The sequence below is a fragment of the Indicator indicator genome, chromosome 10, assembly GCF_027791375.1.
Source record: "Indicator indicator isolate 239-I01 chromosome 10, UM_Iind_1.1, whole genome shotgun sequence".
In the NCBI taxonomy this organism is placed as follows: domain Eukaryota; kingdom Metazoa; phylum Chordata; class Aves; order Piciformes; family Indicatoridae; genus Indicator; species Indicator indicator.
Window position 1 is genome coordinate 35,340,225 of NC_072019.1, and position 20,455 is coordinate 35,360,679.

At 45.7% G+C, this 20,455-nt stretch overlaps 2 protein-coding genes across 2 annotated transcripts in view; one reads left to right on the forward strand and one right to left on the reverse strand.

The window, feature by feature from the left end:
• Positions 1-11,996, reverse strand: part of SLC1A7 (solute carrier family 1 member 7) — a 64,300-nt gene extending 52,304 nt beyond the window's left edge. The window contains exons 1-2 of the mRNA XM_054384018.1: positions 11,856-11,996; positions 10,710-10,789 (exon numbers count right to left, since the gene is read on the reverse strand). Coding sequence (XP_054239993.1) covers positions 10,710-10,789; positions 11,856-11,996 — 221 coding nt within the window. The remainder of the gene's footprint in view (positions 1-10,709; positions 10,790-11,855) is intronic.
• A 1,718-nt stretch (positions 11,997-13,714) lies between these two features.
• Positions 13,715-20,264, forward strand: CPT2 (carnitine palmitoyltransferase 2). Its single transcript, XM_054384169.1, has 5 exons — positions 13,715-13,848; positions 14,658-14,738; positions 14,854-14,960; positions 17,105-18,409; positions 19,302-20,264. Exons 1-5 carry the CDS (start codon positions 13,715-13,717, stop codon positions 19,631-19,633), a joined length of 1,959 nt encoding a protein of 652 aa, XP_054240144.1. The 3' UTR covers positions 19,634-20,264.
• Positions 20,265-20,455: the final 191 nt, after the last annotated feature.

Sequence of the window (20,455 nt, forward strand, 5' to 3'; positions counted from 1 at the left end):
CTTGTCTGTGCCAGAGAAGCCTGACATTACATGCCAGAGTGACAGTGGTAACGGTGGAAGGATCACAGCCTCTCTCTACCTCTTTCACCCTACATAGTCTGACCTTGCAGCAGGTTTTGGGCTTCTACCTCCTAATGTCACACCACACTGCACAGGAAAAAAATGCCTCCTACCCATACCTGTGCCCACAGCTAGTTAGCACATCTGTACTTGTACACATATTACAGAACTTCAAGTGGCATCTTGATTGGAAGCTGGTGCCACCGTACACCTCTACTCCTCACATCTAAGTGATGCCAGGACCACCCATGTGCCATGGCATCATTTGTCTAGGTACAGAGGAAGATAAAATCCTGCAACAATCCATGCTCACCTGGCAAACCAAGCCAAGTCAGGTACATGTTGTGCACTTGCAGACAGGCAGCCCACTCCTTAAATGTCTGTTTGTGTACAGGCCAGACAGGCATCAGCAGGACATCCTGGATGAGGGGATCGAGTCCACCATTAGTTAGTTTGCAGATGACCCCAAGCTGGGAGCAGGATACGACCTGTTAGAGGGCAGGAGGACTCTGCAGAGGCACCTTGGCAGGCTGGGTAGATGGGCAGAGTCCAACAGCATGAGACTGAACAAGTCTAAGTGCTGGGTTCTACACATTGGCCACAACAACCCCATGCAGTGCCACAGGCTGGTGACAGAGTGTCTGGAGAGCAGCCAGGCAGAGAGGGACCTGGGGGTACTGGTTGACAGCTGCTGAACATGAGCCAGCAGTGTGCCCAGGTGGCTAAGAAGACCAATGGCATCCTGGCCTGGATCAGCAATGGTGTGGCCAGCAGGAGCAGGGAAGTCATCCTGCCCTGTGCCCAGCACTGGTTAGGCCACACCTTGAGTCCTGTGTCCAGTTCTGGGCCCTCCATTCCAGAAAGATGTTGAGATGCTGGAATGTGTCCAGAGAAGGGCAACAAAGCTGGGGAGGGGTCCTGGAACACAGACCCTGTGAGGAGAGGCTGAGGGAGCTGGGGGTGTTTAGCCTGGAGAAGAGGAGGCTCAAGGGAGACCTTCTTGCTCTCAACAGCCACTTGAAAGGAGGTTGTAGCCAGGTGGGGGTTGGTCTCTTCTCCCAGGCAACCAGCAACAGAACAAGAGGACACAGTCTCAAGCTGCATCAGGGGAGGTTTGGGCTGGATGTGAGGAAGAAATTCTTCACAGAGAGACTGGCCATTGGAATGTGCTGCCCAGGGAGGTGGTGGAGTCATGGCTCCTGGAAGTGTTTAAAAAAAGTCTGGCTGAGGCACTTAGTGCTGTGACTTAATTGATTAGATGGTGTTGGGTGAAAGGTTGGACTTGATGATCTCAAAGGTCTTTTCCAACCTGGTTAATTCTGTGATCAAGGTTCTCCAGGTATTTTACCCAGACTGCTGGTGTATTAAGTGGCTTCTGCTTATCTCAACACAACTAAACAACTATTATGATACCCCTGGAGGTGTTCAAGAAGCATGTAGCTGTGGTGCTTCAGGATATAGTTTAAATGCCATGGTAGTTGGGTTGTGGTTGGACTCAATGATCTTAAAGGTCTTTTTCAGCCTTAGTGATTCTGTGATGACTTGTAGTCAGTGGAATGCTCCCTAATATCAAGTGTTGGTTTGCAAGTTTCCTTTGAAAATCAAGGAACAGCTAACAGCATTTTTAAAGTGTAGGTATCTTGGTGTAAATGCAATAGTGTCTAAGCTCAAAGCCCACCAGATACAAGAAGTGGCTGCCCTCTTACAAACAGGACTGCTGCAGCAATTTCTGCATGGTTAGACTGTCAGTTGTAAATAGCACCTGAAATTAGCTTTGTAGAGAGTCTTGGCATGTAGCTATTTTACCACACAGTGGAAGCTCAAAGGTGTCTGGCTCTTAATCTTCAAACACTGAGCAATATCACAGAATCACAGAAACATTCAGGGTGGAAAAGACCCTCAGGATCACCAAGTCCAACCCAGAACCCTACTCTACAAGGGTCACCCCTAAACCATAGCCCCAAGTACCACATCCAAACCACCTTTAAACACATCCAGGGCTGGGGACTCCACCACCTCCCTGGGCAGCACATTCCAATGCCCGACCACTCTTGCTGGGAAAAAAATTTTCCTAATGTCCAGTCTAAACCTACCCAGTCACAGCTTGAGGCTGCTCCCTCTTGTTCTATCACTACTTACCTGTGAGAAGAGACCAGCAGCAGCCTCTCCACAATGTCCTTTCAGGTAGTTGTAGAGAGCCACGAAGATCTCACTATTAGTTATATACTGTTTGCAGTGATTATGTTTAACTTTACAGTTAGGCTGCTGGAAAAGAAACTGCAATCTATAAAACCCAAACCTACATTCCTAATACATCAGAACAGGCAGCTTTCCTCTGCTTTTTAAATAAGGCTTTAGAAAATAGTAAGTCCTTTTTTGCCCAGAATGGTGAGATCTTTTCCTTATTCTCCAATGGCTGTAACTGTTAATGACAAACTGACACACATAGCAAAAGTCCTGCCAGAAACTGACATCATGCACTGTGCTTGATGTGTGCAGTAGGAAATCTGGCTTTATGGACTAAAGCAAGCAAGGCAGGACTTTGTACAGCACACAGTGGAGACTGATGTCCAACAAATGCTCTGTCACTGCTTCCTCCCAAATAGCCCAAGACATGAGCCTACTGTGATACAGCTTTGGATGTTGGAGGGGATGAACAGCAACCTTTGACCACTGACTGATAAAGGGGATCTGAACCATTGTAGCACAGCTCATGCAGAATTCAGGCTGGCTTCTTGACTTCAGCTGTTTTGATTGAATTTAGGATTTTTATTTTTTAAAGGTCAGGATGCAAATGAAAACAAATTATCTGTTCCATATGGATGTGCAGCTTCACAGCTGGGGAAGGAGCCAAGACTCTTCATAATGTTTCATTTAGTTTTTTTCTGCCAGTTCTTTTGAGTTTTTATAGATTAAGAAAAGGGTAAAAGGATTTGAAAGAAATTTGAATTATAATAAATGTCAGATTTATTCGACTGTTTAGAGTTCATACATGTCTCTATCCTAAGGAAACACAGGGAATCCATCCAGCCCTTCGAGCCTAATGTCACTGCTGTTTCTTTTGTGAGGCACTAAGTGTTTCAGAGCTCTCAGAGAACTATGAACATTGATGAGGTTACAGATGGTAACACAGGGAAACCTCTGGTGATGTCTGAGACATGGAGGAGGAGGGATTCTTAATAAGGTTTCCTAGAACAGAATTTTCCTTTACAGTCCCAAGTAGTCTCAAAACATCCTTTGGGGAACTTTAGGGATAATCTGCCTTTAGTTCTGCAATATAATAGCACTATGGATAATTTAAAGTAGCATAATGGTGTCAAGTGAGATTGTTCTCTGACCTGCTCTTGCTGATGGGTAACACTTCTCTTTTAGTTACCTCCAAGTACAGTTTTCCTTTTCACTCTGAAAGTAAATACACTTATCCCCTCTAGCCACCTCCTTAAAACACATCTCTAGAGTGACTGTCTCCACAATCAAGGCTGTAGCTCACACATCCCAGGAAAGGGCTCACAGCTTGTTCTCACTGAGGTGAAAGGTATTTGTACTATTACAGTGCTACCCATGGTAGGCAGTTCAGAATGGGACATCATGCACACTTTAGCCTTATCATTCAAGGACCCCACAGATTTTCTCATACTAACCCAGGAGAAGAAGTTTTACTCTTCTCTCTTGGTGAAGACCTGGCCCTGAGTGCCAATATTTTTCTATTTCAAACAGATGAAATAGAGGGAAAAGTCTAGAGCTTAACAATCTGAACAAAAAGCTCTGTGTTTCCAAGTGTTATTTCATGCTAGGTGAAAACACAGCTGCTTTGGCACCTTATAAAACATTGCTCTGAGCAGGCTTCTCAGAGACCTGTAGGCTCCTCAACACCTCACTAAATAATATAGAACATAAATTTGGTTCCACTTGAGTACGTCCCAGTTTGGCAGCTGCACAAGCTGATATCTAGGAAAGAATGACCAGAGGGAATAGTTTAACTCCTACACAGCAGAAAAGACCAAGCCAAAATTGACCAGAAGCTTATACTGTCTATGCTTTCCCATGTGGTCTTCAGTTAAATGATGTAAATTTGTCAAGACAACACAGAAAGTATCTCTCAGTACCAGGGGTGGATCACAAGAACTAAGACAGCACACCTTGTCATTCACATAAATCCATTGTTATTCAGTGAATGAACTTTGGCTCTCCTCTTGGTTTAAATTCAATTATAAGTAAGCAAAAAGATTTCAGAGCACTTTAGAGCCCTGCATTTTCCTGCTGCATAGATATTATTTCACAGAATCACAGAACATTAGAGGTTGGAAGGGACCTCCAGAGATCATCAAGTCCAACCCCCCTGCCCAGGATCACCCAGGGAAGCCTGCACAGGAATGCATCCAGGTGGGTTTTGAAAGTCTCCACAGGAGACTCCACAACCTCTCTGGGCAGCCTGCTCCAGTGCTCCAACACCCTCACTGTAAAGAAGTTTCTCCTCATGTTGAGGTAAAACCTTCTATGTTCAAGTTTGTATCCATTGTTCCTTGTCTCATCACTGTGTACCACCAAAACGAACTTGGCCCCCTCCACTTGACACTCACCCCTCAGATATTGAGAGACATTGATCAGATCCCCTCTCACCCTTCTCTTTTCCAGACTAATCAGTCCCAGGCTTCTCAGTCTCTCTTCATAGGGGAGATGCTCAAGTCCCCTAATCATCCTCGTGGCTCTCCCTTGGACTCTCTCCAGGAGGTCCCTGTCTCTCTTGAAGTGGGGAGCCCAAAACTGGACACAACACTTCAAGTGTGGTCTCACTAGAGCACTGATTTTTATAGTCATGGTAGAAGATTCAGACTGCAAATGTCAGTACTGGCCTCTGAGAGGGTCAGATTTTACACCCCTAACAAAAGGTAAACTTAAGCAGCAAAAGAGACAGTCTCCAGTTGTTGTCTATTACCAGTTCCACCTCCAGCTGACAGGGAGCAGACCTGTACCTGGACACAGCTTGCCCAAGCTAACGCTGTGTCTCACAGTGTGTTTTGAACCGGCCCCAAACTGCCAGGGAATACGCTGGTGCTGAGAAGTTACTTAAGGGATGCCTGCACAGCCAGCTGCAGCCAGCCAGGATCTCGCTGTGCCTGCGCTCTGAGCCGCCAGGGCTGCTCCGGAAGCCGCAGAGCCACATTAGCCCTTCGCAGGAGCCTGGGCGCAAAGCCGCACTAATGCCGCTCTGCCGCTTCCGCCGGCGAGCTGCCACCGCTCTGCCCACTTCGGCTGCTGCCCTTAAGGGGGTTCACGTCTGCTTGCACCCGGAGCATGCTCACGTCTTCTTGCACCGTTTATACAATTGGCAGCTCTTCAAATGTAACTCCTGAGTGGCAATGTTTGCTATGGTGTAACAGCAGTGCAGCTGAGGACAGAATTCCATCAGAAGAGATGGAGCAATGTGTTTGAAGGAGAGAGTTGTTAAAACACCAAACCCTTCTTGAAACCAGAGAGCTGTGACAGACAGTTGTGTGTCCTGTAATGAAGTAGTTTCTAATTAAATACAAGGCTTTAACAGCATGAGTAAGAATGACCCACTCAGGAATCTGAGCAGAAGGATAAGGGATTACCAAACCAATGGCATCATGGACAGGAATCCCCTTAAAGAAAGACACTTCTATATTTAGCACAGCGTATTTAATTCAGCAACAAACCCCAGTAGTAGCAAAGATTTATTACTGCCCCCAAAGGAGACTTGAAATAAGTAAAAAATGTTATTAGCAGACACTTTCTTATGTCAGGCACAGCATGTTCAGAGGAACAAGCTTCACAATTTCAAAACCAGAGGTCAAAACAGTTATTTAGCTTTGCCTATAAAGGGAACAATCTTTCTTTAATAGATTCTCTGCATGGAAAAGGATTAAATTTCTGCTAGTCTTTATTTCTTGAATACCTAGAAAATGGCAAATAGATACAAAAGGTAATAATTCACAGAATCACAGAATCACAGAAACCTTCAGGGTGGAAAAGTTCCTTAGGATCACCAAGTCCAACCCAGAACCCTACTGTACAAGGTTTACCCCTAAACCATAGCCCCAAGCACCACATCCAAACCACCTTTAAACACATCCAGGGCTGGGGACTCCACCACCTCCCTGGGCAGCACATTCCAATCCCTGACCACTCTTGCTGGGAAAAAAATTTTCCTAATGTCCAGTCTAAACCCAGTCACAGCTTGAGGCTGTTCCCTCTTGTTCTATCACTAATTACCTGTGAGAGACCAGCACCAGCCTCTCCACAATGTCCTTTCAAGTAGAGAGCCATGAGGTCTCTCCTCAGCCTCCTCTTTTTCAAACTAACCATCCTCAGCTCCTTCAGTTGCTCTTCATCAAATTTATTCTCCAGGCCCTTGTCCAGGTTCCTTGCCCTCCTCTGCACTGGCTCCAGCACCTCCTCATCTCTCTTGTATTGAGGTGCCCAAAACTGAACACAATATCCTAAGCTCAACCAAAACAGACTGCTTTTGGTAAAGGGAATATTCCCTGGGATAACCAGCCTGTTGTAAGAGCTGACCATATAAACAAGGAGGGTGTTGAAGGAAAGGATGCAATTTTCTGTTACATATATAGGTAGACATACAATGACAGCTTAGCATTTTTTCTCTCAAATTACTCAGAGGGGGTGCAAGGCTCAAAAATAGTTAAGCGCTGTATGGTCTGTGAAACTACATGTCTGAACACGGGAAATAAAGAATCTGTGAGCTTCTAGCACTATCTTGTATAAGAACCAGGGGCTGCAAGCCCTGCCTCTTCTCCAGCCTGCCTCACAGATCTGCAGCACAGGACCTTTTGCAGTTAGGCTTTGCAGATGTGGTGCCCGTGGTGGTTTGGCCAGCCCAGGGCTCTGCAGCGTGCTGGGAGCCAGACCTCCTCCTCCCCTGTGAGCTCACTGGTACCTCTGTATTTCGGACAGGTAGGGAGAGCTGAATTTGCTCTCTGGGGTGTCACCAGCACCTCTGCATTTTGAACAGGTAGGGAGAGCTAAATTTGCTTTCTGCAGGTAGAGCTGAAGTTGCTTTCTGGGGTAAGTGTCACCAGACACCCGGGTCCTGCCTGAGCAGGCGCAAGCGCTCCGGCTCCTCGGGCTGCCCGGCAGCGCCATCTGCTGGCTGCAGGCTGCAGCGCAGCCCGAGGCTTCGCACGCCCTAGGTGGAAGCAAAGGTGGTTCACCAAACCTGAGCACCTTGTCCCAGCTGATCAGCAGATGTCTGTCTGAAGCCCTGGTTCTGTGGCTTTTTAAGCATCTCAGAGAACTCAGGGCAGGATGCACTGAGTTTCACCTCTGTCACGCCACGTATGTATTTATGTGCCTGTTTGAAATCCTGAGGTCTGTGTTGAAACCTTCTGCCGGACAGAGAAAACGGATTCTTTGCATTGCACTTATCAAACAAGGATCAAGACCTCTTCCCCAGAGAGAATCTAGGAACTTCAGATCTCCTGCAGCCAATCTTTCTGGCTTATTAAGGACATCTCCTGTGAAGACAGAGAGATTGGGGCTATTCAGTCTGGAGAAGAGAAGGCTCCGAGGAGACCTTGTTGTGACCTTCCAGTGTCTGAAGGAGTCCTACAAGAAAGCTGGTGAGGGACTTTTAGGGTGTCAGGTAGTGATAGGACTGGGGGGGATGGAGCAAAACTAGAAATGGGTAGATTCAGATTGGATGGTAGGAAGAAATTCTTTCCCATGAGGGTGGTGAGAGACTGGAACAGGTTGCCCAGGGAGGTGGTGGAAGCCTCATCCCTGGAGGTTTTTGCAGCCAGGCTGGATGTGGCTCTGAGCAACCTGATGTAGTGTGAGGTGTCCCTGCCCATGGCAGGGGGGTTGGAATTAGGTGATCCTTGAGGTCCCTTCCAGTCCTGACAATTCCATGATTCTACCTAACTGCTGAGCTTGAATGTGTAATTATGAATTCAGATTAGGCCCCTGTTCTCTCCCAGCTCTCCTGGGCCTAAACCCAGTAGCTGATGTTTATACATATCATTAGCTGTACATCTGGTGACTACAAGGCCTACAGCCGGATTTTGTAACCCTCCATCTCCTAGGACAAACTATCAGACGATTATCTGATGGCTATTTTTTTCTTTATGTTACTATAGAAGTGGCACCCATACAGCCAAGGGACAGGCACCCTTTGCTTGTTCTCATTGCACAGAAGAGCAAACTCTGTAAAGGAGACACAGTGGATGCTATTAGGTACAAGCAGGACTAAACCTCAGGCAGAGGTTGGGTGAAATAAATAGATACTTGTTTTAGAGTCATTGTATAATGCTAGGAAGCTTGTTTATGTGATTAGGTAGCTGGAATAATGTCAGTCCCCACCCTTAATGAATGTCTATGTCACAACAAAAACAAAAGCTCATGCAGGGCTCAAAGTGGCAGGTGGTAGCTTTTTCAAGATTTTTCTTTCTGTGGGAAAACAAAAGGTAAGACCACAGGTGACAGGGGACATGAGGAGCAGGTGTAGGAGCTCTGGAATACAGCAAGGGCTGGGACATTGTCAGCTGAAACCATGGACTGTACAGTGAAGAAACAGTCTCCTGGTGTTTGACTGATTTTTTCTGCATTCAAAGAACTTACAAAATACCACTCAGAGACACCTGCCCAGGACAGCCCATTCTCATTTCTAATGGATGCAATTTGCACAGTCCCTGTTTTAACTCTGTAGCTATCATGCCAAAAGAGAGCTAGTACAAAGTCTCAGCTATTTCTGCTGAAGGCTTCATCTGTGCAAGTTTTTCTAGGCTGCTGAGCCACACACTTGCCACCTTTTACTTCTGCTAAAACCCTTCAAGATGGGCTCTGGATTTGGAGGCAGAATATTTTGTGCCTCTTTTAGCTGTCCCATCTCACCTCTTCTTTATGAAAACTTGCATTAAACCAACCAGGAGAGTAAGATTTAAAGCTCTTTTTATGGTGCTTTACCCCTGACTTTTGTAAACAAGGATAGGGAGTAATTTAAAAGATAATTTAAATGCAATTGCTCCTGCAGGACAAGTTGGGAATTCCAAAATCCAGAAAGAAATGTAGTTTAAATGTGCATACAGATGAGTAAAAAAGCCATAGCATTGCTTTACTGTTTTTTTGCAATACATGTGTGGAAAATGCTGTGCTTGTCATAAAAACCCAAGGAGGACAAGAATGTAATTACATCTGCAGAATTTTTTTTGCTTGCAAATCCCTGGAATTTCAGTTTGCAATAGCAACTGATGGATAGTTTGTTATCCAGGGAGACAGTCTCAAGGAGAGTTAATTCCTTTGAAGATCTGTAAAGTTTCATCTCTCTCTTTCTCAGAGGATGGAATGCATCAGTTCTAACAGTGCAGCTCAGAGATTCACTCCTAACACTTCCGTAGGTAACCCAGAGGTTGGCACAGGCCATGTCAGAGCAGCAATTCCCTCCTGACATCTCTAAAGACCACGGAAGGATGCAAAGAACCATTCCTCTTAGGGAAGAGCAAGTGATTCAAGAGCAAGGGGTCCAATCCTGTTCCGTTCTCCTTACCACGTCAATTCCTCATGTGAGAGTCTAGTTTTCCTTGGAAAACTCTTCTTCCACCTCTCAAAAAGATCTCTTATCTGTTCTGTTTTGATGTTCCCTAGCTGCATGGGACAGAACCAGGTGTGAGTCTGAGGTCATATGGCCAGCTTTAGGCACAAAGCACCATGACTCAGCTGCATTCTGTGAAGAACTGAAAAGGCTGATGTAAAGGTAGATGTAAAAATACCCTTAGTGCTGGACCATGCTGATTTTCAGCACCTTTCAGTGATTTTAAGTCCTAAAGTGGAAGATGAGGGTTTGGTGTGTGTATTACATTTCAGAAACTGAGGCTCCCAAGGAAAGGCACCAAGTATTACAAGACTTTTTTTCCCAGATCTGGTAAGGTAAAGTTAGCTTTGTTACTGTCCATCTCTCCTTCTATCTTCTCTCAACACTGGGCACAGGAGAGAGCTTTTGGCCATCCAACTGGTATCCTTTTGTGACTGAAGCCATTTGGAAGACAGTCAAACTTAAGAAAACCCCATCCTAAGTTATGCCCACCCACTGCAAAGGCAGCAACCATGCACCATCCATCAGTACCATTCATTCTGCTGCTGATAGAGTGGCACCATTAAAGGTTCTGCCTTTAATATTCTAAGAGAATGCTTCCACTTCCAGCTGAAGTCAAGCACGTATTATTAGTTCACTGGAGACAGTGTTCATCATGTTAGAGCACATCTCTCCAAATCCTGCAGCAGACTCTAAATTAAGGGTGGTTTCATGATACTTGTATAAGATATTATCTCAATTGTTTAGTTTTAAGGGAGGCTTTTAGATAAGGTGAGCTATTTATTCCATATATTTAACTTCTTGTTAGCCTCGAGGAATAAGGCCTCCCATTACAAGGAAAGAAGAAAACATCATTGAAAAAAAATAGTTTTTTAAGCAAATAATACCTCTGTGAGGTGTTGTGGAAACGATGCTATTGATTAAAAGCCATCTTCATAGCCTCACTATAACTATGAATGTACAGTGGGCAGCAATGCTTCTGGCACTTTGACACTCATTCACTTAAAGCCAAAGCAGTTGGGGATGATGTTGGCAGTTAAGAAACTTCCAAACCATTGGCACAATTATTGTCCTCACTTACCTTGAAACAACCAGTGGGAGAATCAACATTTTCAGCATCCTCATCAGTAACTCACCAGGGAACTGGAAATAACTAATTTCCTAGAAATACATGGAGAGATGCTTATTGTTTTGAGACAAAGATATCTGTCTTCATGAGTGCTGCAGGGGTTGTGGGTCAGCTAACACTGGGGAAACCTGCAGCTTTTGGTGTATGAGGTGGCAAAGACAGGAAGCTTTAAAAGATCATTCTAAAACTAATTACATTACATGCTGTGTTGGAATTCAGCAAACACACTGCATTGTTTGTTCCTTTACAAAGGAAGACAAACACTAAATATGCAATCCTCTGGGGGCTGCTGTTAATAGATTGCCCTGAATAATCTCTTCATTCTGCATTTTTGTGTTTTCCTGGATGTTTATGAAGCTACTCCTTGGACACAAAAGGTGTTCAGACAATGGTTCGCAGTAGCCAAACACAGAAATGTTTTTGTTTAGTTACCAAGTGCCATATTTTTTAACTGATATTTATACTTTGTGCTCAAACAACACATTTGGCAATGCCTGTTGCCATGTCTGTTCTGTCCAACAAATACAGCAAAAGAAATGATACCTACAAAGAGCTTAGCTGAAGTATGCTGGGGAAGAAATCCCCAAGTGACGTTAAAAACAAGGTCTGCTAAGGATGGGAAATCTCCAGTTTGTTAATACAAAATACCATTGGAGTAATATTCACATCTGTGCCTCTCTACACCTGGTGATGAAAAACATTCCCAGGGTTTTCTTTAGAGGCAGATGTTCTAAAGGAACATAAAATCCAATGAACACATCCAATGACACACTACCAGTTCTAACAGCTCTCTATTAGATGCTACATTGCACCCAGCCTAAACACCCCCATTATCATCCATAGTAGCAACATGACAATGTGCTTATGCTCGACTTCCTTGGTGTCTTAAAGACCAGAATCCCTCACAGACCTATTGTTTGAGAAGGTGTGAAAAGACCCCCAAGAAGTGCAGATTAACAAGCAGGCGGCAATTAAACAAAGCTATCAAAGATACACACATGCTTTCTAGCTTCAGGAGTCCATGCTGAAGCCAAGTTGCTCTGGCTTACATAAGCATGGTGTGTTCTCTGCAGTGATACCCTCCTGTGCCATGCTTACCTGCTGGGAGAGCCGCCTCGTCCTCAGGAAGAAGCCAAGGAGACAGCCAATGGTGACTGACAGCACCGAGAGAATAAGCAAACCATTCCTTTTAAAAACATCCTTGATCCGAGCGAGGATCGCATCCAAAGCCACTGCCATGCTGTTCTCCCTGCTCTCTGGAGAAGGATCAGCATCCCATGGAGAAAGAATTCACTTGCTCCTCTTGCCCAAGTAGACCTAGCTCTGTATAGATCAGATCAAAGCACTTCCAGCTCTGCTCAGCTGACCTGCAAGGTCACCCCTCTACCAATAGCCACCAAGCAAGCAGCTGGCATTATTGTTCCAAATTAATACCAACAATCCTATTATCAACTACATCATTAAGAGCCTGAAAGAAGATTAGGGGGCTCTGGAAAATTAGAACAGAATGCAGTAGTATTTCTAAAAGAAGACTGGTTCAAAACAAAGTGACACTCCCAGGAGAAAGATGGTGTCTGAGTGCACCTCTTGATCTTCCCATTTTGGGGTCTGGACACCCAAACCGAGCAAGGGCACATAACGAGCTGTGCATTCAGATGGGTAAAAGCAATGCCACTGCAGTTTTCCTAAAGGGCAGAGCAGGTAACATTTTGAGCTGGACTATCACAACAGGGCAAGCTAGGTGAAACTGCACTTCATTAATTGAAGCAGGCTTGTGTTCTTTGGTTTTGTGATGAAGAAAAGGCTGAATGAGTAGCATAAGTGACACATATTGAACAGAAAATAGCTGTGTACTGAAGCAGGCCAGGACAGCTGGAATTTGGCATTTGTTATCTTGCAAGTGAAATCATTTCACTTTTCTTCCAACCACTATGTTGATTAGAGTAGGGCCAATTTACTTTCAGAGGATTATCAGACTAAGCCATAGGGATTGCTTTCCTTTGCTGTGTCCGCATTCAATCCCAGTGCTGATTTTCATGCTAGTGAGTATCTGATAAAAATACACCACTGGGACTGTTCCCTGTGCCGCCATTTCTTACAAAAAACCCTGTAGTTTCTGGGTCAGTTTATTATTCAGTGTTGTTTTTAGGAAAAGTATTCCATACACTACAACCAAATCGTGTTTGCAGTATTTTATCCTGTAACACAGAATTTGTTGTGACATGCTCACATGTGAGTGAAAAAGCTCACCAGAGATGAAACGGTTCCTTTTGGAGGCAGGATGTGAATGCTCTATTGTAACATACATGGGCACACACCTAACAAACAGAGGAGAAATAATATATGGAGTCTTTATGTTGAACAAAGCGCTGTCACGAGAAGATCACAGGAAATGTGGGGGGGTTGCACTAATATTGGACCGTCCCACTGCAGGTGTTTTCTAATATCCAGGTAACTGCTGCCCAAATGAATTAAGTGAGAAAGGCTTCCCGCAGCCAGGCCGCCCGGCCACGCCAGCTGCTTTCATTAACAGCTGGACCCTCAGTTTCGCAGTTGCGACTTTTCGCCCGTGTGGAGCGGAGGAGCCGACGCCGCCCGAAGCCCACCCGGGCAGGGGAGGACTCGGAGAAGCCTCGGGGGTCTCGGGGCCTGAACGCCCTCTGGCCGCTCCGGCCCGCCTCTTCCCCGGGCATACGTCGGGGATCAAGCCCCAATTCTCCGACGCGCCGATGCAAACACGCCGCGAAGTGCCGAGCGGCCGCCTCCGCCCCGCCGCGGGGCGTTGCGAGCTCATCGCGAACGGGGCTGGGCGCTCGGCAGCGCCGGGCGGAGCGCAGCCTGCAGTGGCAGCGCCGGGGGTCGCGGCGGCCGCTGCCTGCGTCCCGGGACAGCGGCGAGCGGAGCGGCGGCAGGCAGGCGGGCGGGCGGCGCCTGGCGGCCTGTGACGCGCGGGCATCATGGCGTCGCGGCTGCTGCTGCTGCGGCGGTGGGGGGTAGCGGCGCGCTGGTGGCGGGGCTACAGCAGCGCGGCTGCCGAGTACCTGCACCGCAGCGTCGTGCCCACCATGCACTACCAGAAGAGCCTGCCCAGGTACGAAGGGCCGCTGCCCCGTTCGCTGCTGTCCCCGCCGGGCCCATTGGCCGACGGGTCCGTCCGCCTCTCGGCCTTCCTGAGGCGCCGCCGGGGCAAGGCCGGGAGCGAGCGTCCTCTGGGGAGCGAGCGGCACTGCCAGCCCCCGGGGCGGCCGCCTAGTGCAGCCGGCGGGCCGGGCTGCGGCGGGCCGCAGGGAGAGGTCGGTGGCCCTGTGGGGACGTCCGGCCTGGGGTGTCGGCAGTGAGGAGAGGGCAGAGGAAATAAGGAAAGAACCCCTTTCCGTTTGTGTTGCCGCGCTCGGGCTGCTCGCTTCTTGTGTGTGCGCTTCCGAAATCACAGCGGACGGGAACGATTCTGGCGTTTTAAGAGTGAATATGACTGTAAGCCCACTCTCTTCAGGTTGCAAAGTAACCTTCGCTGATGTAGTTGGATTATTTTATAGAAAGGGGAGCAAGGGAAAGTAGGCAGAATATTCAGCACCCAGCAGTGAGGTGAGTCCCGGCGCAGGGTGGCTGCTGAATTCTAAGCCTTCTACCTGTATCCCTGCTGCTCTTTGCAGTGCTTCATGTCACTGCATTCCCGGGAGACAAGTTGATATTTCACCTGGCTTTCCAAACACCTTACACTGACCTATGCCCACCAGCTGCTTTTTTATTTCCACAAACAACTTCTGAGCAGTTTGGGTAATGAAATTGAAGGAAGGATAGGGAAGATGGGAGGCAAGGAGGGACTGCTGTGTGAGAAACTCAGGCTTCATTAGTACTATTGCCCATAAAGTGTGTGTCTCTCTCTTCCTCTTCCCTCAGACTGCCAGTTCCCAAGCTAGAAGATACAATTAGGAGATACCTGAACGCTCAAAAACCACTTTTAAACGACGACCAGTTCAGGTATGAACAGACAAGATGCTCATGTTGCAGTGTCCTGGGCTGCTTCAATGCCCTGTGTTACTGATAAAAAATACAGCTTGTGACAGCATTTTGACTCCTTTACTGGTTGCTATAGGAAAACTGAAGAACTTGCTCATCACTTTGAAAAGGGGATTGGAAGGGAGCTGCACGAGCAGCTGGTTGCCCAGGACAATCAGAACAAGCACACTAGTTACATCACAGGTATGTTGGCCAACTGGGTATAGAGGGAGTCTGTGGATAGCTAGATAAGTTCATAATGCTGCAGTTAAAATAGGCTGAAGCTTGTTTTCTGCTCCATAAACTTGGGATTACATGCTGTGAATGCTGCCTCTGGCTGTACTAGAGCAAAGTCTGAGTCTCTGGTGGGAAGAATGCCCACTATCTAACTTTCATATACCAGAGTTCTGGATAGATTGATATTGAAGAAGCTGTATTTTTTTTCATGAGTTACTGCATTTAAATTTGAGTTATAAATTTAATATTTGTAGCTTTTTATATTGCTATGTATTTATGTTAATAGAGGAGCTTAACTGGTAATTCCCTTCAGGAAACTAAAGTAATCATTTTCAGACAATTTCACATTGCTACCAGCATGAAAACTGAACTCTGGGGAGGGCTTCAAAGAATATGGCTAAGCTTTGGGTGGCCAGTGCTATGGTCTTCAAACAAAACCTCTTGAAATTATGAAACCCTTTTCTTGTAAAGAGGAAAGGAAAAGGAGAGACAGAAAGAGGAAGATGAGAATAAAGAACAAATTAAGAGAGGGAGAGTATGCATATAGTTTTGGGATTTTTAATTATTGTTCCTTATTGTTGCTTCCACTGACACTCCAATACAAGTGTCTGCTTTTGCAAGTATGGGAGGGGTAGCAACAGAGGTGGAAATATTGAGATAGCCACAGAAGAAGTTTGTATAGTGCTCAGTGAACATACTTCTACCCTTGCTTTCTGTTGAGATGACCTTTAAGGGTGTTGGCTACCACAGATACTGCAGAGAAACCCAGATGAGTTCAGAGCAGCTGCTGTTTGGTTTGTTGCCCTTTATTTGCCATTCAGTTTGAACAACAGCTCTTTTAAAGTGGTGCCTTATGGTGTGTGTCAGTGCTAGCCAGCATGCTGCTTTTTGTCCGTGAGCTGTAGGATGTTTGCATTCCTTTTTGGTTGGTTATTATTCTTTATTAGGCCTTACAAAAGACCTGTTCCACTTGAAATTGGTTTCTGAAAGTATGTATAGGTGCCTCCACCCTGGACTTCTAAGTCCAAGGTTAAGCAGCTACGTGATGATGGCAGATGTGGTTTTAGAACTAGAGGAATGCAAGTTACTCATCTGTGAGGACCTGGAATTGAAATTGTAACTTAGGTCATTGAGTTACTCATTGCCCTTTTACAGCTCAGCCAACAGCTTCAACTTGGGACTGCTCCAGGCTTGTTAGTACCTCAGCTGCCTTGAAATGAAGTTGGTGTGCACTTGTGTCCTTGGTCTGCATCCAATCAGTGTGCAATACCAAATTTGAAGCTGATAATGATGAAATCAAACCTGCTTTAAATAGCCCTCCTCTGCCCTCTGGATTTTCATTTGCCCAGAGGCAGGTGTAAAGGTGTGACTGCCCTTTAAAACTGTTATTGATTCCCTTGGTTTTGGCAAGCACAAAACCTTTGGGTTACATTCATGCTTTTTGATACATTAAATAGACTGTCCAGATGTAATTCTGCTCCAAAGTCTGTTCGGGCACTGGGAAAATACCTGTGAGGTCCAGTCAAACCTTGGCTTTTTGCCAGCTTGAGGGATAGGTGGTCATGCATCGGTGTCAGGAGGTTGTGCTCTGTGCTGAACATTTCAGTGATAGAAAGAGGAAGGAGGTGGGAATGCAAGACAGTACACATAGATGGAGAGACACACTGGAGCAGAGAGGTTGCTCTGAGGAAAAGTATGGCCTGTGTGTTAGAGAGTTGCAGAAATCAATAGTTTAAGGGTAGACAAAGGCATGCTCCACTCCAAATGTAAGGTGTGCAGCAAAATACAGTGCTGGGGAACTACACTCTATGTAGTGGGGGTTATGGCTTATCAGAGAGCCAGACAGAAAACATAGAAATTGGCCCTCATTGCTAATGTCATTGACGCTTGGTGTGGATTACTCCAAACACAGTGTTTTTACAATTAGCCAGCAGTGTCTTTCTTCATAGCTGGAGCTTGGGAGAGTCCCTGGGGGAATTGCTGCTTATGTGTGTCTTGTTTGGGTGCACTTCAGGAGGTGGTGTGATCACTGCTGGAGTTGGCAATCCTCTGGGCTGACCCAGTAAAGCTGCTTTTATGTTCTGACCTGCTTCTCAACTCTCCATTTTCAGGTCCCTGGTTTGACATGTACCTAAAAGCACGTGAACCTGTTGTTTTGAATTTTAATGCATTTATGTCTTTTAATCCTGATCCAAAACCTGAATATAATGATCAGCTCATACGAGCTACCAACATGACTGTTTCTGCTATACGTTTCATGAAGACCTTCAGGGCTGGTTATCTTGAACCAGAGGTTTTTCACCTCAACCCAGAAAAAAGTGACACTCAGCTCTTTAAAAACATTATCCGGTTTGTGCCTTCTTCAGTTTCGTGGTTTGGTGCCTACATGGTCAATGCATACCCCCTGGATATGTCTCAGTACTTCAGGCTTTTCAATTCTACTCGTCTGCCCAAGCTCAACAGAGATGAGCTGTACACAGATGAAAAAGCAAAGCATTTATTAGTACTGAGAAATGGGAATTTTTATGTATTTGATGTCATTGATAGAGATGGAAATATGCTGAAGCCTGCAGAGATACAAGCACACTTGAAATACATCCTTAGTGACAACAGCCTAGCCCCAGCCTTCCCTCTTGGCTACCTCTCCAGTGAAAACCGAGATACATGGGCATTGCTGAGAAAGCAGCTACAGGAGAATGGCAACGAAGAAGCTCTTCAAAAAGTAGACTCTGCTGTGTTTTGTTTAAGCTTAGATGATTTTGCTGTTGAAGACTTCGTGCATTTGTCTCACACTATGTTGCATGGAGATGGTGCTAACCGCTGGTACGACAAATCCTTTAATCTCATTGTAACGAAGGATGGCACAGCAGGAGTTAATTTTGAACATTCCTGGGGAGATGGTGTGGCTGTGCTCAGGTTCCAGAATGAGGTTTTTAAAGATAGCACCACGAGACCAGCCATCAGCCCCCAGTCCCAGCCTGCTTCAGTGGACTCCTCTAGAGCAGTGCAGAAACTTGACTTTAAGCTGAATGATGCCTTAAAAGCAGGAATTACCAAAGCCAAACAGAAATTTGATGCCACTGTAGAGTCCCTGTCTCTCAATCTGATTCAGTTCCATGAAGGAGGCAAGGACCTTCTGAAGCAGAAGAAGGTGAGCCCAGATGCTGTGGCCCAGCTTGCCTTCCAGATGGCTTTCCTTCGACAGTACAATCAGACTGTGGCTACCTACGAGTCCTGTAGCACCGCAGCTTTCAAACACGGTCGAACGGAAACCATTCGTCCTGCCTCTGTGCATACAAAGAAGTGCTCAGAAGCTTTTGTCAGGGGGCTGTCCAAACACAGCACAGAAGAGCTTCAGAAGTTGATAGAGGAGTGCTCCAAATACCACGGGCGTTTGACAAAAGAAGCTGCTATGGGTGAGTTGCAATGCATCTAACACTCTTGCTTTGGCACTAAAAGGTCTTAAGGGTGTTGTGAAAGTGTACCTGAGACCTAAATAATTTTATTTTGACGGAGGGGTGATGTTAATGTAAACTTGAGGAAAAACAGAGCAGAGGCCTGCAGTTCAAAATGCATTCTCTTGGCTCATTTCTGGATAGAGGAGAATGCCTCTGTGCTTCCCACTTCACTGGTAATGTGTTCAGAATTTTTTCTAGGTTAGTTTTTGTCCTGAGAGCAGCTGGGCTGTTTGTAGATTTGTTAACTCCCCAAGGCAAATAAGAACTTTGGGTTTATGCCTGAGGAGTTACTGTCTTATCCCTGCAGGGGATAAAGGCTTTAACAGCTTCCAAATCACACTGATGCTTCAGTTGTGCTACTCCTGGTATTTTTCTAAGTGCTTTCATTTGAATTATCCTTCCCAGAAGCGTAACTTGCATTGTTTCAGTGACTGTAGAGCATCACCCCCAGAGTCTAAAACTGGCTTCTGTTGTTGGTGCAAGATTCTTTTCCTCTTTAGATTCCTAAATTTTAGGAGAGCCTTTCTCTGTTTGAAATAACTTGGATATGTTCAGCTAAATAAAAGAATGCAATGCATTATTCAAATGGTCTGATAACACTGCACTTGAGTTTACTCTGATGATTGCTGGCTGAGGCTGGCAGTAAAGCAGCGAGCCCCTGTTGCCAAGGATACTTGCATTAAAAGTGCAGAATGTCTGGGTTCTGAAAAAGAATATCTGCTAATATGAAAGTGAACCCCAGTTCTACAGGCACCTTCTATGGCTGAAGAACAAGGGGATGGCAAACTAAGTGAGCTTCCTTCCCCCAGAATTAGTCAGCCCTCTAATACTTGGTGTTTTGTTTTAACAGGTCAGGGCTTTGACCGGCATCTCTTCGGCTTGCGCAACGTGGCCTTGTCCAAAGGTATTGCACTGCCTGAGTTCTATCAAGACCAAGCCTACGCTCGGCTCAACCACAACATCCTCTCCACAAGCACACTGGTGAGCCCAGCTGTGCAGCTGGGAGGCTTTGGCCCAGTGGTGGCTGATGGCTTTGGAGTCGGGTATCAGGTACATGACAATTGGGTAGGTTGTAACGTTTCCTCTTACCCAACTAGGAATGGTAAAGAATTCCTTCAGTGTGTATACAAGTCCCTAGAAGATATCTTTAATGTTTTAAAGGGCAAGAAGATCAGTAGTTAAGACATAAAAAGTCAGAAGACTTTCTAGTTGCAGTACAAAATGCAGCCTGTGTCTAATTGGCACGCTAATCAGTGTTCAGTGGGACTGAGACTGCCCAGCTTAATTGGCTTCATTTTTCTTCATTGAACCTGAATACTGTTAGATCCACTTGGAAATTTGTATGCATTTTAAAGTACAGACCTTGAATGCCTGCTTCAGGCAATACAGGCACTCATGGTGTCAAAATTAAGTAACAGATCCTTCTGCTCCAACAGCTCCACATGGTTCTTAAAGGCCATTAGTTAAGATAGAAAGCACTGTGCTGAGTTTATGAGCTCAGAACATGTGTTCTGAAAGTGTTCAGGCTGACTGCAGTCCTGTGATACCACTCTTCAGCTGATTTTAAAACCCCCCATGCAGTAATTTTAAATAGGAATGGTTACATTTGTGCTCTTGCCACATTTAACTTCTCCCTTGAAACTTGAATGGGTATCAGAAGAGATTGTGCCTCAACTGCTTGAAGCCTTTCCACTTTTAACACTTTTTGAGGAAAAAAACCAAACAAAACTCCTGAGAGGCTTGAAGTAACCTGCAATCACTGTGTTGTTAAACTGACTGGAAAAGACTGTATTGTAATAAAGCCTTTGAGAACAACCACGATCTTCTCTTGCTAGATGGACAGTGTACAGCATGGCTGGCCCCTTCAGCAATAGCTCAGGCATCTTACAAAGGTTGAAGAGGGTCCTGCTGAAAGCATTCTGCAGTCTTGGCTCTCCCCTTTCATACCTGCTCTGTCCAATAATCTTGTGCTTTGAAAATCACTGAACTTTTATATTTTGGAGG